Source organism: Botrytis byssoidea, assembly GCF_014898295.1.
Source record: "Botrytis byssoidea strain MUCL 94 chromosome Unknown BBYS_019, whole genome shotgun sequence".
Classification (NCBI taxonomy): Eukaryota; Fungi; Ascomycota; class Leotiomycetes; order Helotiales; family Sclerotiniaceae; genus Botrytis; species Botrytis byssoidea.
The window spans coordinates 16,234-30,153 of NW_024065860.1; the positions used below are offsets into that span (position 1 = coordinate 16,234).

A 13,920-nucleotide genomic window follows, 5' to 3' on the forward strand; every position below is an offset into this window, starting at 1 on the left:
ATGTCTACAGGAAATCAAATGCCGACCTTCAACACTTTCACAATTACTCAACCCTTCTTGGGCGCACCTCTTCAATTCCAGCCTGCTCTTGGATCAAAAGAGCTTGAGGAATTGATTGATGCTTACGTTATTGGAGATGCTTGTAAACAAGACAAGCTTTCCACCGTGACGATCGATTTCTATAACCATGCAACCGTCGATATTAACACCGGTTCCCTGGTCCGTCGATACGATGTTATGCCATGGACCGTTGGGCGAAGTCCTGCTCAATCACAATCTTCGGGATTGAGCCCACCAATCTTCACTCCTAGCCCTGCCTCCTCAGCTACCTTTGCCGACTCTACTTATAGCTCAACGAGCACCCCACCCAATCGTACCAGGGGGTCACGAGTTACAAAAAAGACAAAGAAGGATACCACCAAGAAGTCTGCAGAAGTCAGACTACCTGGCTTCTCGATCATGACTAAGGATGGTATCGATGTTACAAATTCCGCTGGCCGTGGAACTAAAACGAAAGAACAGAGAGAGCATGCACATCTGATGAGAATCATTAAAGCTTGCGATGAGTGCAAGCGAAAGAAGATCAGAGTGCGTAACTCAATTTTAGTCTTCGATCGAATCTTTACTGATTGAACTATAGTGTGATCCATCTCATAGACCTGTTTCTCATACAAACACGCCAAGAGCATCCGCGTCAAGCAGGCCTTCTCCTCCTTCACAATCAAACCCAAGTCCTGCTGCATCAACACCTTCATTATCTAGAGAAACCACACAAGGTTCTGAACAAAGCAGTCCCCCTGTTGATTCATTCTCAATTGAAGATTTTGTGCTTTTTCCAGAGGATGACCTCAACCAATGGAACCCAGAGATGGCTATCCCAGGCTTTGACACCCAATACAACGACTTCAGCATGACTAATTACGAGAACTTCCCTGATTTCGATACTGATTTCTCGACAATGAATGATAATATATCATTTGACTTCCCAGTATACGATCAATCTTCATCTTTTAGTCCTCAGCTATCAAACACCACTAGCCACATACTTAATTATCACAACACACAACCATTGAGCTCTGCAGACGTCAACTCGCAATACTTCTCTCAAACTCAACCACAGCCCGATCTAGATTTCTTCGAACCATTTAGCAATATACCGAACTTCTCGCCAACCCATACTCAACAAGCTCATCCACAAGGCTTACCAAATGAAGATCCTGGGAAGATTGATAGTTATGAACATGCTACAACTGCGAGATCTCAAAGCCACAACATCTCATCGGTATTGTCAACCGCAAACACCCACACCAGTGGTACAAATATCCTGAATGACTTCTCTACCACATTCGGCCTCTCCCCAACTGATAGTTCTTACCAATCACAAGGCTCAGAAAACGGCTTCGTGAGCACAGGCCCAGATAATGCATATGATTCTGCTACTGGCTCGGGTGTCGACTCGGGCATTGAACAATCACCACGATCTGAATCAAGTGATAGCGGCCATGAGACGTTATCCAGTACCGAGAAGGGACGCAGTCGCAGCCAACGCAGCAGACACCGAGCACTTTTAGAACGCGAGCGCGAACGCATTGATGATCATGGCCGCCAGCTTATGAAGGTTCTCCTATCCAACAATGGCAAGTCTCATGTTCCTGGTGCTACCACTGAACAGCCAGTTTTAAGCCCGAGCGTTTCACATGGCGGCGACGGCTTCGTAATGGCCGCAAACACTTTCAAGAGCTTCGCTTCTAGTAGTATACCCGTTCATGAAGAAACACCATGGAGCTTTGAATCTACACTCTCTTCATTGGCTAGATCTAGACCGGAAGTACCGCAAAATGCGATGGAAAGCGGCCGCGCCCAAGGCGTATCGTTCGTTGTGAAACCTCATGAAAACCCTGACGGCTTTGCAAGATGGAACAACTCGACGATTGTTGATGCCTCTCTAAGTCGTGCTGTACGACTAACTGGCAATCATATCTCGTCTCGCGATGCAAACTTTGCCTCGATCAGCTCGGATAGAAAGACACTAAGTGTCGGCACCGACCATGTACCTACACACCTAGCGGCAAGATCGGCATTGTCAAGTCTAAGATCCAAGGTCGCAGTAGAAAGCACGCCCATGATACCATCTAATGCAGTTTCTACCGGAAGTCTAGTTGTACCGAACCAAGCCGGCGTTGTTCCTTCTCCGCATTTTGTACTTGCGAAAAGGCTTTCAAAGGCATCATCTGGCTCTTCAACCAAGGTCAACAATGGCTCTCTGGAGTTCAGCGGCGTTGAGGCAATTGTTCAAAAGGTCAAGGGTGCTTCGGCTGGGCAGCTTTCAAGCCCAAGCTTGAGCCTCCAGACTTCGGTATACCCCCCCACGCTTTTCAAGAGCGGCGCAGAAGCAGTAAATACACCGGCGACAACCACGCTTGGCACGGCCTCAACCCTCGCAACACTAGCAGCACTTGGTCTTGCCACTACAGTGGCAGTATCCAGACATGCTGAGACAGCCGCGGTGGTATTGGCTATTTGCCTACTTGCGTCTGTGTGCTGTGATACTCGATCGGTCATTCCTGAGTCTGGAAAGGGTTTCATGAATATCTCGCTTGGTGCATTAATGTGGAACTTTTGGTCCGATATGATACTCAAGATAGATTGCGAACGTCAACGTGTAAGTTTTCCTGTGCCAAAATCTGTACTTTATCTATACCCTGGAGAATGTTTACTAATTTGTTCTTCATAGGTATTGAATGAAAAGAATAATGGATTGTTTGGTGCGGCTGGAGAGATGGCGAAGAAGTTTTCCTCGAGAATTTTAATCTAGATGTTAGCATTCGTGCTAGACATGATTCGAGATTTGAGGAGACGACACTTCGCCTTTTTTATGGACGTGTTGCTATTTGGTGAATGGTATATCGGTTGCGGCATGATGCTTTCTAGCATTACAGTTTTTTAAGATGAGATACAGGGAAAGACATCGGTGTGCAGAACTTGGTTGGGCGAGGTTTGAAAAGTACATTGGAGTATTGGTTTGTTTTCATGGCGCATAAATACGGCATGGCATATGTTGTTTTTAATAAAAGTATGTATGTATACGTAGGTATACCCTAGATGGCGATATAGAAATAACAGTTCTTCTGCCAATCTTTTAACGTCGTGGAAAGCTGATCTGTGTGATTCTGACTTTGAAGCTCTGTTCGGTGGATCAATCCTGCTTGGATCTTGATGTGATCGCTTCTGTATATGTTCCTCTCTTCCCCTCCATATCCCAATCATCTTATCTTTGCCTCGCGGGAACTCCAAATTAATTATTCTCTGTTATCTATCTCGATTTCGTTTCTTCCACCTTATCCATTTTTACTTTTATACCTCTCGTTTCATCTCAGCCCAGCTTATTACTCCATCTCATTCATACCCCATGAACCAAATAACGAAAACACAAACATAGACACAGACATAAACAAACAACTAAACGAATGAATGAATGAATACATCTACTACAATTCCAGAATACTCCAATCACACAAATGTAATTTTCGAGATTTATTATATTCACTGATACATAAGTAGAAGGTATACTCTATAGATACCTACTTAAGGATGATGTATGGGGAAGAAGGATAGTGATACAGTATAATATATACATGATGTATATGCAGATAATCTGAATTTGGAATTTGATTTTGAAATTCGGGATTCGAGAGGTAAATTAACGGATTGATGAAATACTGAATATTAAATATACACTACACTACACTACAATATATTCTCATTCCTCTCTATAGAAAAGAAATAGTAAAAAGAATATTTCTTTGTTCCAGGATATCAGAATATACATACATACCTAGATAGCCGTAGATAATCGTGTAAAGTATCAGTGGAGAGGAATACTAGAAGTGGTGTCCCTCCCTCCCTCCATCTCTCCCTAGCTGGACTGGGTGATCGATCGATTGAATAGAATATTTGTATTGTGGGGTATGAGATGTTTTTGTATTTATTAGAGAGTTTGAGTATATGAGTAGATGAGTAGTGAGGTACCTGGTGGATGGATCGGATACATCGACACCCGGATGGAGAATGGATGGGGTCTATAGGTGGTCTTCAGGTAGAAGGTGGGATGTTTTTCTACCCGGGGTGGGAGGGGATAAAAATTTGACATTGCAGATCTTTTTCTTCGACTTGTTATATAATTTCAAATCTTATTTCATTCCAATTCTCACTCTTTGTTGTATGGAGTCTTAGATCAGACTACGTAGGAATGTATGTATGCATGCAAATCTGTATGTTCCATCCATCCATCCATCCATCATCAATCATGCCCAACACGCAATTCATTTCTCATCCGCTGCTCACCTCCACCATTTCCCAGCAAATACCCCGGCGTTATCCAGAACGAGGAAGTATCAGAATACCAATGGATAAAATATACTTTCAGTTCCGAAAAGTTCGATCAAGTAAAAGAAATGAGTACCTTAAATACTTAATAATACAAATACAAATGACAAGTTGACCAAGCGGACCCATCCGTGAGTGCAAGCTCGCGACCCAAGTAAGCGAGTAGATACCACACCGTGGTTGTTAGTGTTTAGTGCCATTTCGCTCTAGTAATGGCGAGAGTAGGAAGTTGCCAGTACTGCAGCATCGAGCAAGACAATGAAGATTGATTGTAAAGAACAAGGGAGAAAAAAACAAACAAAGGTAATAGTAGTACGTAGGAAGGATGATCATTCAATCGCATGGAAGGTCTCCTTGAGACATTTGAAACTTTAGGCACGGCTGTTACAGTATAAGTCTCGTGTATATCAAAGGCGAGAAGATAAGATTTGACTTACAAATTCCCAGGTAGTCGGGAGATAGGTCGACGATGCATCTTGCGATATCGTCTAAGAGAGGACGAAGAACCATAGTTTGGTTTATGCAAACTATAGTCCAACGTATCAAGGAATCGTGTTGTACCCAGGGAACCAAATGAAAACCCAAGCACAAGCTTAACTAATCATTTATCGGTAAAGGAGTCTTTGAATAGCGTCCCGTTCTTTTTCAAATAATCTCAGCAAATGTCTTTTTTCTAATTGCGCATCGAAGAGCATGGGTAGGTAGCCTCACAAATAATCTCTCTCGAATTCCGCATCCAGATGAACGGGTACCCTGTCATGATCCTCAGAGTCATTCCTCTTATCTCTTTCTCTCTCCTTGTCCTTGTCTTCTGACTTGTTTGCTAATAATTGCAACAGCAATTTATTATTCTGTGAAACGATAAATTCAATTTTATCGACTTTACTTTCTAGTGCCCGTAGTCTTGAGTCGTTGCCCATTATATCGCGCCAGTCTTCTTTGCTCAATTGGCCTTCTACTACGACGCGTCGAGGTGGGGATGGAGGATGAGGAGCTGCGAGTCGATACTCTGGGGCGTAGGGGACCATTGGTTCTGGGTGAACTTGAGGTGGTAGATGGTGTTCGTTATTCGTAGTTCTTCTTCTTTTGTGAGGACGAAATCCATTCGCATCGCCAAACTCTCCATTTGGGGCTGATCGGTACACCATTTCTTGGCCAGGAGGAGGAGGAGGATGTTGAGGTTGATTTTGTCCCATATCTGCGATTGGCTGTGGGGGAGCTGGACCCGCGACAATTCGCACACCTGGGCTTTGGCTTTGCATTGAACTTTCCTGCGCAATCACTTGTTTCCTGGCTTCTTTCCTTGATTCCTCTACCCTTCTCCTCGCATCTACCTGTCGTTGCCTCTCGGCCTCTGCGTCCGAATCCTCCACCTTTAAAAATTCAATCCATTCATCTAATAACGTATTTAACTCTCCACCTGGCTTATCAGGAATAACACCATTTTCCCAGTCGCACACTTGTCTTCTACGAGCTTCTACCAATCGTGCGACAGTCGCGCTCATTTGCGCCAGAACTTTATTAGTAGACTCATGAAACTGTGCATTAACTCCATTCCAAAATTGACTCTTGGTTCCTTCCTTGAAATTGTGTTTTTGAGCGATACAAGCTTTCAATGCTTGAATTTGATCGCGCTCATCTAAATTCTGTCTGGGTTTGCGCGTCGCACTTCCACCTCCAATACTACTCGCGACGGAACTTTCTCTTAATTCTCTAGCTGGAGTCATCAAACTTCGTGGGATACTAGGAGGATGCATGCGCGCTTCACTGCTTGGAGTTGTCATAGTGGGAGTTTGATTTTGTGGTTGTGTTGAAGCTGGGGTTGAAATATTGGGCGATGGACGCGAATTTGCTGGGGTGGATGGAGGTAGAATGGGAGCGGGATGTGGCGCGGAAGATAGCGATTGTCGGGAAGAAGCGTTTTGCGCCATTGCTGGAACGAGCTTGAATGTGTGAAACGCTGATGGCATAGGTGAGTTGAAGTTGAAGTTGGATCAATACCTGAAGATGTGGGAGAAGATTTTAGATTTGGTGCAGGGCAGGGTGCGAATTTGAAGCCAGAGCGGATTCATGGTTCGAGATGAGGCTAATTTTAGAAACTAGTCTCGATAGGGACTAGCTTACCTGCTACAGTTTGATCAATTGCAACCGGTGGTAAACGAGCCGTAAGGACCATTATTGCTTATTTTGGCCAAAACTATTGATTACTTGGTTCAAGGTCTGGGAAAATTCCGCAAATAAATCTGTAATTTATGAAGTATCAAAGAAATAGTTATTAACGTTGAAAGAGTGGTCCCTTTGCTTAATTTATTTACCTCTTTCGCCCCCTCGCAGTTACTTTTAGCTTCCTAATTCACTATATTCAAGGAAAACTCTCGCTTTTCCGAACAATATCAATGACACTACCCCCTTCAAATCTTAAATAATGAAATGAAACATTTCATATTTGTAAATTCTATACGATTTCACTATATTACAAATCATCTATTAGACAAACATCGGTAATAGGCTAGAGATGTCAAAGAACTGTGCTAATGCTGATCATTTCCTCCCCTCAAATTCTAAATATGATACTTAAAATCCAACTCTCCATCCCCAGTCTTTACTTGCCTCGTATCCTCAATCTCTCCCTTTTCAATCTTCTCCTTCATTCTATTCTGACTCTTCACATACCAAATCTTTACTACAATCAATACTTGAGCAAGACACAACGCTCCCAAGGAGAAACTATTTCCAAGAACATAAGGAGAGGTTCGATATATCTGGCCTGCTACTATTCCGGCCGTGTTGGCAATAGATTGCTGAACACCGATTGCTGTTGCACGCCTGTAATGTGGTGCTACGTTGACGTTTAGCCAGGTTATATTGAGTCCAGGACCTGTATAGACGGCGATAGCACAGAGGAAGGTTGCGAAGAATTTTACCCCTGAGATAGTGGTTAGTTTTTCGCTGATAAATATTCTGAGAAGTGTAATCTACCTTCAGCCTTCACTGTGAGCAGTAAAATATATCCAACTATTCCAAAGATGTTGGCGAAAAATAAAATCTAGAATTTTGGTCAATCTTCTCCTTGACTCGAAAATCCGAGATTGACTTACAGGTCCACGCATACTGATCTTGTCCGATACCCAAGCCAAGAACAAGAAACTAATCGCACCCCACATATACACTGGTATAGTAAGATAGTTTGCTTGAAGTGTGTCGTAGTTCATTGCTTTTAAGATAGAGGGTAAGAATGTGCTAAATCCATACAGCAAGCAGTCTTGCATGAATTGTATGGCAGCACTTGAATTCTGGTTAGCCCAAAGCTTTGTTAGACTTAGAACTTTTGTACGTACCTGATATAAAGCTTGGGATCTTTAAGCTCGATTCGGAATTCTTCCCATGAGAACTTTTCGGAGCCTACATATAACGATGAGCTGAGAATCCGTTAATGTGACGGGAAACCGATTACACACCCATATACTTCTGCCTCTGTATAGCCCTCAGTCCCATCATCTCTCTTTCTTCTGCGTTTAGAAACCATGCGTTACCAGGGTCTGTCGGAAGACCAAACCAAACGACTACAGCGACTACGACACTGAATAGCCCTTCGATGATATATACCCATCTGAAACTTTTAGCTTCTTTCAATTCAGTCTTTAATGAAAGCAGAACAAACCTCCAGCCCGCAACCCCTGATACGCCATCCATTTGGAGAATTCCATAAGCTAAAAGACCTCCAAATGCACCAGACAAAGCAGCGCAGCTGAACAAGTATCCAACTCGCTTAGCCTGCTCTTCTCGACGATACACCATCGTCAAATACAAATTCAGACAGGGGAATAGACCTGCTTCGCAACATCCAAGAATCAATCTTGTAGCATAGAGACCTCCAATATTTTGCACAAATCCGGTGAAAATGGTAGTGAGGGACCATACAGCGCAAAGTGTAGCTAAAATCACGCGAGGAGTGATCTTCTTCATTAATACCGCTGCTGGCGTCTCGAAGGTTACGTAAGTTGCGTAAAAGATTGATACAGCGGTAGAAAACTGATGGTCTGTAGCACGTATGTCTGTCAACATACCAGCCACTTTCACATTGCCTAATAATCGTGAGTTTCTAATCATTTCTGGGACAATAAATCGTGCTTACCTATGTTGGAGCGATCTAAGAAACAAGATAAATATACCAACATTATCACTGGAGTGAAGGCAAGATCGAGCTTCGCGAGTAGCTTGACTTCTTTTGCTGGATCAATGTAGACATCGACATCTGAGTGGTCTGTATGGCCTAGAACCCCAGGCTTCTCGTGAAGCGACTCCATCTTCTCACTATGAGGTTGCTCCATCCTGACTGAATTGTGTTAGGTGTGGCAAAAATTGTTCAGATCAACTTCAGCACGAGGAACAGTCGATATTGACATATATCGATGGCATCATAAATTTAGTCAATGCCCTCGTTATTATATGTGCAAATGTAGTGTCGAACATGGCCAGAGAAATATGATGTTACCCTGTTCACGGTCTTGCAGTCCCGCGCGCGGGGTTGGCCCGATAAGACACCTATCAGGAGGATTTATGCAAGATCGTCCTGCTATCTGCACTTATCTGTACCCATCCGTGCGAACAATGATTAATCTTTGTAAACGTAGTCGTTCAGCTAGTGGCATGTATGCAAGGATTCAGAGTTACTTCGCGTGACCGATAATGCACCCGACGGTGAAGGAACTCCGCTATACCATGCTGTCCCACATTTTACCAACCCCATAAATGATGTTTATCTTGTCGGGAAGATAACTGAATAATGTTAATACATGAAGAGACTAATTCTGATACTAATCAAACTCTATACATACATTGACTTACGATCCGTTAATCTGATTTTATGTATGATGTCCAAATCAAATGAAGAGGATTGTTCATAGTCTGTAGCCAAATTCATATAAATCTGAGGCCCTTTAGACTACGTAGTACTCAAAACAAGATACCCAGGCAATGACCCTAATGTTGAGAGATAAATCATATTCATATGTGCGAACCTAACCCATCGGACCATGTTGAATAATCAACCGCAAGATCGCTGCCCATTAAGAGGTCGAATTCAATATCGTTCATGGCAAGACTATCCCAGTCAACATTGTCTGAGGAAATGGTGGTATCCGCTCCAGAATCGAGAAGGCCCATCATGAGATCAAAATTCCCCGGTGAGGCCTTTTGGAGATCCTCTGTCGATGGTTCTCTTATAGCAGCTGTAATGGCATCTCGGACTTGTTTTGCGCATGCCCAGGTCAACGATACACCGTTGATAGCCTCTAATATTTGATCCAAGGGTCTCGAAACTGCAACTTCCTTCCAAGAAGAGCCTTCGATAGATCTTTTCATCAATACAATACTCGCAGCTGATGCAAGGGTATGGACAAATGTAATAGGAAGGTGACTATAAGGGTATTTTTGAAGGTTATTAGAGTGCATTCGAAGAAGTTTCATAATGATGTCCAATGACTCGTAGCATATCTGCATGTCCTCGGTTTCGCCAATTCCTGGTTCTTTAAAAGCAGCTCTTGGTGGGCGGTGAAGGATTATCATTGCTGTATGATATTGCATGCTTAATGGTGTTAGTAAATTTCAAAATCACAGGCATTCAAGCTTACTGTAGATGGAGTACGAAAGGGGGCACATTGCCTGCAGTCCATTTTGTCCAGTGGAGTTTCGCTGGCAAGTTCTTTAGCCACTTTGTCAAGGCCACATCCACTTCTCTAATTGAAGTCTCCAATATCGTTGGATCGGTATTTACATTTCTATTCTCGAAGACTTTCGTAATCATAAGATGTAGTATCTTGCAAAGCTCGATTTGATGAACCCATGAAGCGACTAATGCAAGTCCATCCTCATATGCAGTCTCGGAAGTGCCCTCCATTATGTATTTATTGAGAAGAGACTTCCATTCTGGCGGATAAGGTATCCGTACAGTGTCATGAACATCTGATTCCGCGGGGTACAGGGCAGGCGGTCTTCCAAAATAGAGACTTAACTGCTTATCCGCTATAAAAGCAGCCCAATATGCTCTCCGTAAGATTTCTCTATCGATCCAGGAATCAGTAGAACCTTTCCAATTGGTAGGATCGAGATGTAATCCCATCTCATGGGCAATTCGAAAGGCCATGCCAGAAAATAGCCATCCCTTGGAAGTCTTTCCATGTCCAATTTCCCGATGACCAAGAAGTAAAAGGGCTTGTAAAGTTGTAAGGTTTGGAGATTCGAGTGCAGTACCGTATAGAATTTCTTGAGCACGATTGGAAAATATATCGGATAGTTCTCTCTGCGTTGTACTCTCACTCGCAAGAGCACCCATAGAACAGACGGCATACATGAGAAGATCTGAGTAATATGGCCCCGTACCAGCATCGAAGTCTCGGAGAAAATATTCCCTATACAAGCACATGTGGTATTGGTACTGGTTTTGAAAGAATATTCTCATAAGACATTTGCAGATATCACTTCGAGGAGAAAAAGCTAATTGTTCTTCCATCGATCCACCTGATATGCTTAGGTTTTGGGCAGTAACTGGCTGCTTGACTTCAAGCTGCGGTAGTATGGTAGATGGAGGAGTATCACTAAGATCCTCTGACGGGCTGATCTGGAAAAAACTAGTTGCACCATAGAATTCGGCCGAATTACTGTCTTTGAGTTTCCTGAGGTGACCGGCCCTTGATCGTACAGGAACTCTCTGGGTTTCTAGTGGACCAGGCTCTGGAAAAGCAGAAGATTGCTTTGACTGTAGACCCAGATGATTTGTGGACGCACTGAAATCAGCTAACATTTCGTCTCGCTTGCAAGCATCTGCGGCAATGAGTTTTGTAATAAATAGTTCTAGAGAGGCTATTTGGCCTTCGAGAGCTTGTACGTATCCTTTCGGCACCGGCCTAGACTCGAGTAGGGAAATGAGCAGGAGGCACTTTACTCAATAACATGCATTTAAGCATACCTAGATTTTTCTGATTGCGGATAAACACAGTCATGATTTCCTTTCCGACATGCAGGACAAGGCTGCGTACGATCACACTTGATCTAATTTATATCGTCAAACACACATTTCTTGTGAGGGCATATCCCCTGAAATTACTTACCCGCCTATATCGGCATCTCTCACATCTGTAAAATGGATATTAGTACTTTCGTGTGACCAAATCACCGATTATAACCTACGAAACTTTTGACGCTTTTTGTCCAGACAATTTACCTTCTGGGTGACTCATTGCGGGGGGTATAAAGTGCGACAACTTGTCTTCACGTAGGGCTGAGGCGTCGATGCAGCACAAGCGTGTAGACTAGGGCAGTCACGAAGGTCCGGTATCACTAAACTCAAAAAGTTGACAACCAATGCGTTAGATTTTGAGGGACTGACACAAGTGTATCAAAATTGTATCTATAGAGTCAGCGTTCTATTGTATTCATATTCAGGCGGGGGTGGTGATGTGTGAGGATTGGCCTGGTTCTACTCAGCTTGAGCTCAGATACGCCCACCTAAGCCCGAGCTAACGGTTAAAATGTTTATCCCGTTTTGTGTACCTGGCTAGCTCACTGCCATCCAACTGTCCAACACAGACAATTATGAGAGAACTAGGCAAACATTAATTCTAGTTGAAAGATTTACAATGCCTTTACACAATTTACATATTCTTTAGACTTCACATTGAACAATTTCAACACCATTCGGAATCTAAACTCTCACCAGGTAAAGATGTAATTGAGAACCGAAATTCGAACTAAGCTTCTGAAAGCGGAATAAGGTCAAATAGTTGGTTTATGGAATGAGCATTGAAACCATTAAAGAATGTTCTTAGGTGTTTGAGCCCTCAGGATTATTTGGCTGAAATCTATATTTTGACATTCAAGAGTCTTACGAGAATGCATTCTTAATCAGACAAACCTCTATCTCGACTCAGTTCTTAACAAGATCACCGTCTCTGCAGTCTAATACTAGCATGTGGCCCGGTGCATGACCCATGACGGTTCCCTCCAAGCCAGCGCTGACAACAGCGTACTGCGGGGTAACACCACATCCCCAAAACACCGGAACTATTTCGTCGTCTAGTATCAGTGGGCTCCCATTATCATTGACAGAAGCATCGCCCCAATCTGGTTTAGCAATGTCCCGAATTCCCAATTTCTCAACGGCATCCCATCCCCAAGCAATTGGTTCCCCGTGGGTTGCTAGGAATGGTCTTGTGATTTCTCTAACTTTCTCGATATCATCCTTTCTGTATGGCCGCATAGATACCACGTATGTGCCCCGATCAAAGACTCCAGCAGGACACAACGATATGTTGGTCCTGTACATCGGCACATTTCGATGATGTCTGATGTGCGATGGCGTTAATCCACCATCAACAAGAGCACCTTCAAAACTGTACGAGCATCCGATTAAGAAAGCTACATGATCGTCTGTCCAGTGCGCCTTTATGTCATTAACATGATCGCCCAAGAGCTTGCCATTTTTGTAGACCATATATTTCGGAATATCGGTTCGAATATCGATATTTGTAGCCAGATCTTCATCTGCCACTCCCTCTATCCATGATTCGAGAGTATCATAGGATCCTACTGTGGCAGATTTGGCGATTAGAGGACATGGTACTGGATTTCTCTTGCAGAATCGCTCAAAGTCGTCAGCGTAGCGCGAAGGGAGAGCGATAAGATTAGCTTGAAGATGGGATGGCGCAAGAGCTGAGGTCTGTCCTATCTCGCATTTGCGTGCCGATTCTCGAACACTTGCGCCGGACATTGTTAATTTATGATGCTATGTGTAACAATGGGAATTGTATTGACGTGTGAAGGTTGATGAAAGGTAGGCGTCGTGTTTTCACCAATAGCTAACAGACATATGAAGAGTACATAAGAAGGAGAAAATTGGAATATACCTACCTAAATACCCACCCAAATATTTTGGTTCTGGTGACGTTTATCGAGCTGAGAAAGGCACATTTATTAAGACGGAGTTCAATCTGCGCTTCAAGCAAAAAGAACATTCTGCCAGATGCGAGCAAAGGCGGTAAGACCGGCCTGTCATCTTTCTTATCATCGACTGGCTATGCAACCTTTTCCCATAACAAACAGACATGGAGCTATCACAATCGAGGAGGGAAAAGATTGGTTTCCGTTTGAATTTATCATTTTAGAATAAGTCATCCATCTATTGCAATTAAAGGCTCCGTTTTGAGATCCGTCAAGGGATCCCGAGGTCCTGATTCCTTGTGACCATTTCGGATTCTGGGCGGAGAGAATGCTATTTGTACTCAGTCCAGTTTCGGAAATCTACAAGCAGGATTATTTATCAAATTCAGAGGATACAATGTGTTCATATGCACTGCAGCTGTAGGTTTAACTAATGGTGCGGCAATCTTCATGTGAAGGATAAAGATGTCAAGTTTGGGCGACCAGAGGAGCATACCTATGTAGTAGTCAACATGAGGTACCTGTTGAGTATGTATAGTCTGCATACAAACAAGAAACAATTATTTGAGAATATATATATATTGCTTATTTATATAC

General features: G+C 43.2%; 5 protein-coding genes across 5 annotated transcripts; 1 reads left to right on the top strand and 4 right to left on the bottom strand.

Moving 5' to 3' along the window:
* Positions 1 to 2,815, top strand: EAE97_008679 (uncharacterized protein; the record flags this gene model as incomplete). Its single annotated transcript, XM_038879194.1, has 3 exons — positions 1 to 588; positions 641 to 2,662; positions 2,735 to 2,815. The coding sequence occupies 3 exons, from the start codon at positions 1 to 3 to the stop codon at positions 2,813 to 2,815; spliced, it is 2,691 nt and encodes an 896-aa protein (XP_038729705.1).
* Positions 2,816 to 4,983: 2,168 nt separating this feature from the next.
* EAE97_008680 (uncharacterized protein) lies at positions 4,984 to 6,317 on the bottom strand (the record flags this gene model as incomplete). The annotated part of the gene is made up of 2 exons (XM_038879195.1): positions 4,984 to 5,026; positions 5,098 to 6,317. The coding sequence occupies 2 exons, from the start codon at positions 6,315 to 6,317 to the stop codon at positions 4,984 to 4,986; spliced, it is 1,263 nt and encodes a 420-aa protein (XP_038729706.1).
* A 506-nt stretch (positions 6,318 to 6,823) lies between these two features.
* EAE97_008681 (uncharacterized protein) lies at positions 6,824 to 8,717 on the bottom strand (the record flags this gene model as incomplete). The annotated part of the gene is made up of 7 exons (XM_038879196.1): positions 6,824 to 7,312; positions 7,366 to 7,432; positions 7,485 to 7,671; positions 7,725 to 7,788; positions 7,845 to 7,996; positions 8,048 to 8,471; positions 8,522 to 8,717. The coding sequence occupies 7 exons, from the start codon at positions 8,715 to 8,717 to the stop codon at positions 6,948 to 6,950; spliced, it is 1,455 nt and encodes a 484-aa protein (XP_038729707.1). The 3' UTR covers positions 6,824 to 6,947.
* Positions 8,718 to 9,393: 676 nt separating this feature from the next.
* Positions 9,394 to 11,804, bottom strand: EAE97_008682 (uncharacterized protein; the record flags this gene model as incomplete). Its single annotated transcript, XM_038879197.1, has 5 exons — positions 11,575 to 11,804; positions 11,496 to 11,520; positions 11,354 to 11,436; positions 10,020 to 11,291; positions 9,394 to 9,973 (listed from the first exon to the last, which is right to left on the bottom strand). Exons 1-5 carry the CDS (start codon positions 11,622 to 11,624, stop codon positions 9,394 to 9,396), a joined length of 2,010 nt encoding a protein of 669 aa, XP_038729708.1. The 5' UTR covers positions 11,625 to 11,804.
* A 506-nt stretch (positions 11,805 to 12,310) lies between these two features.
* On the bottom strand, positions 12,311 to 13,153 carry EAE97_008683 (uncharacterized protein; the record flags this gene model as incomplete). The annotated part of the gene is made up of 1 exon (XM_038879198.1): positions 12,311 to 13,153. One exon carries the CDS (start codon positions 13,151 to 13,153, stop codon positions 12,311 to 12,313), a length of 843 nt encoding a protein of 280 aa, XP_038729709.1.
* Positions 13,154 to 13,920: the final 767 nt, after the last annotated feature.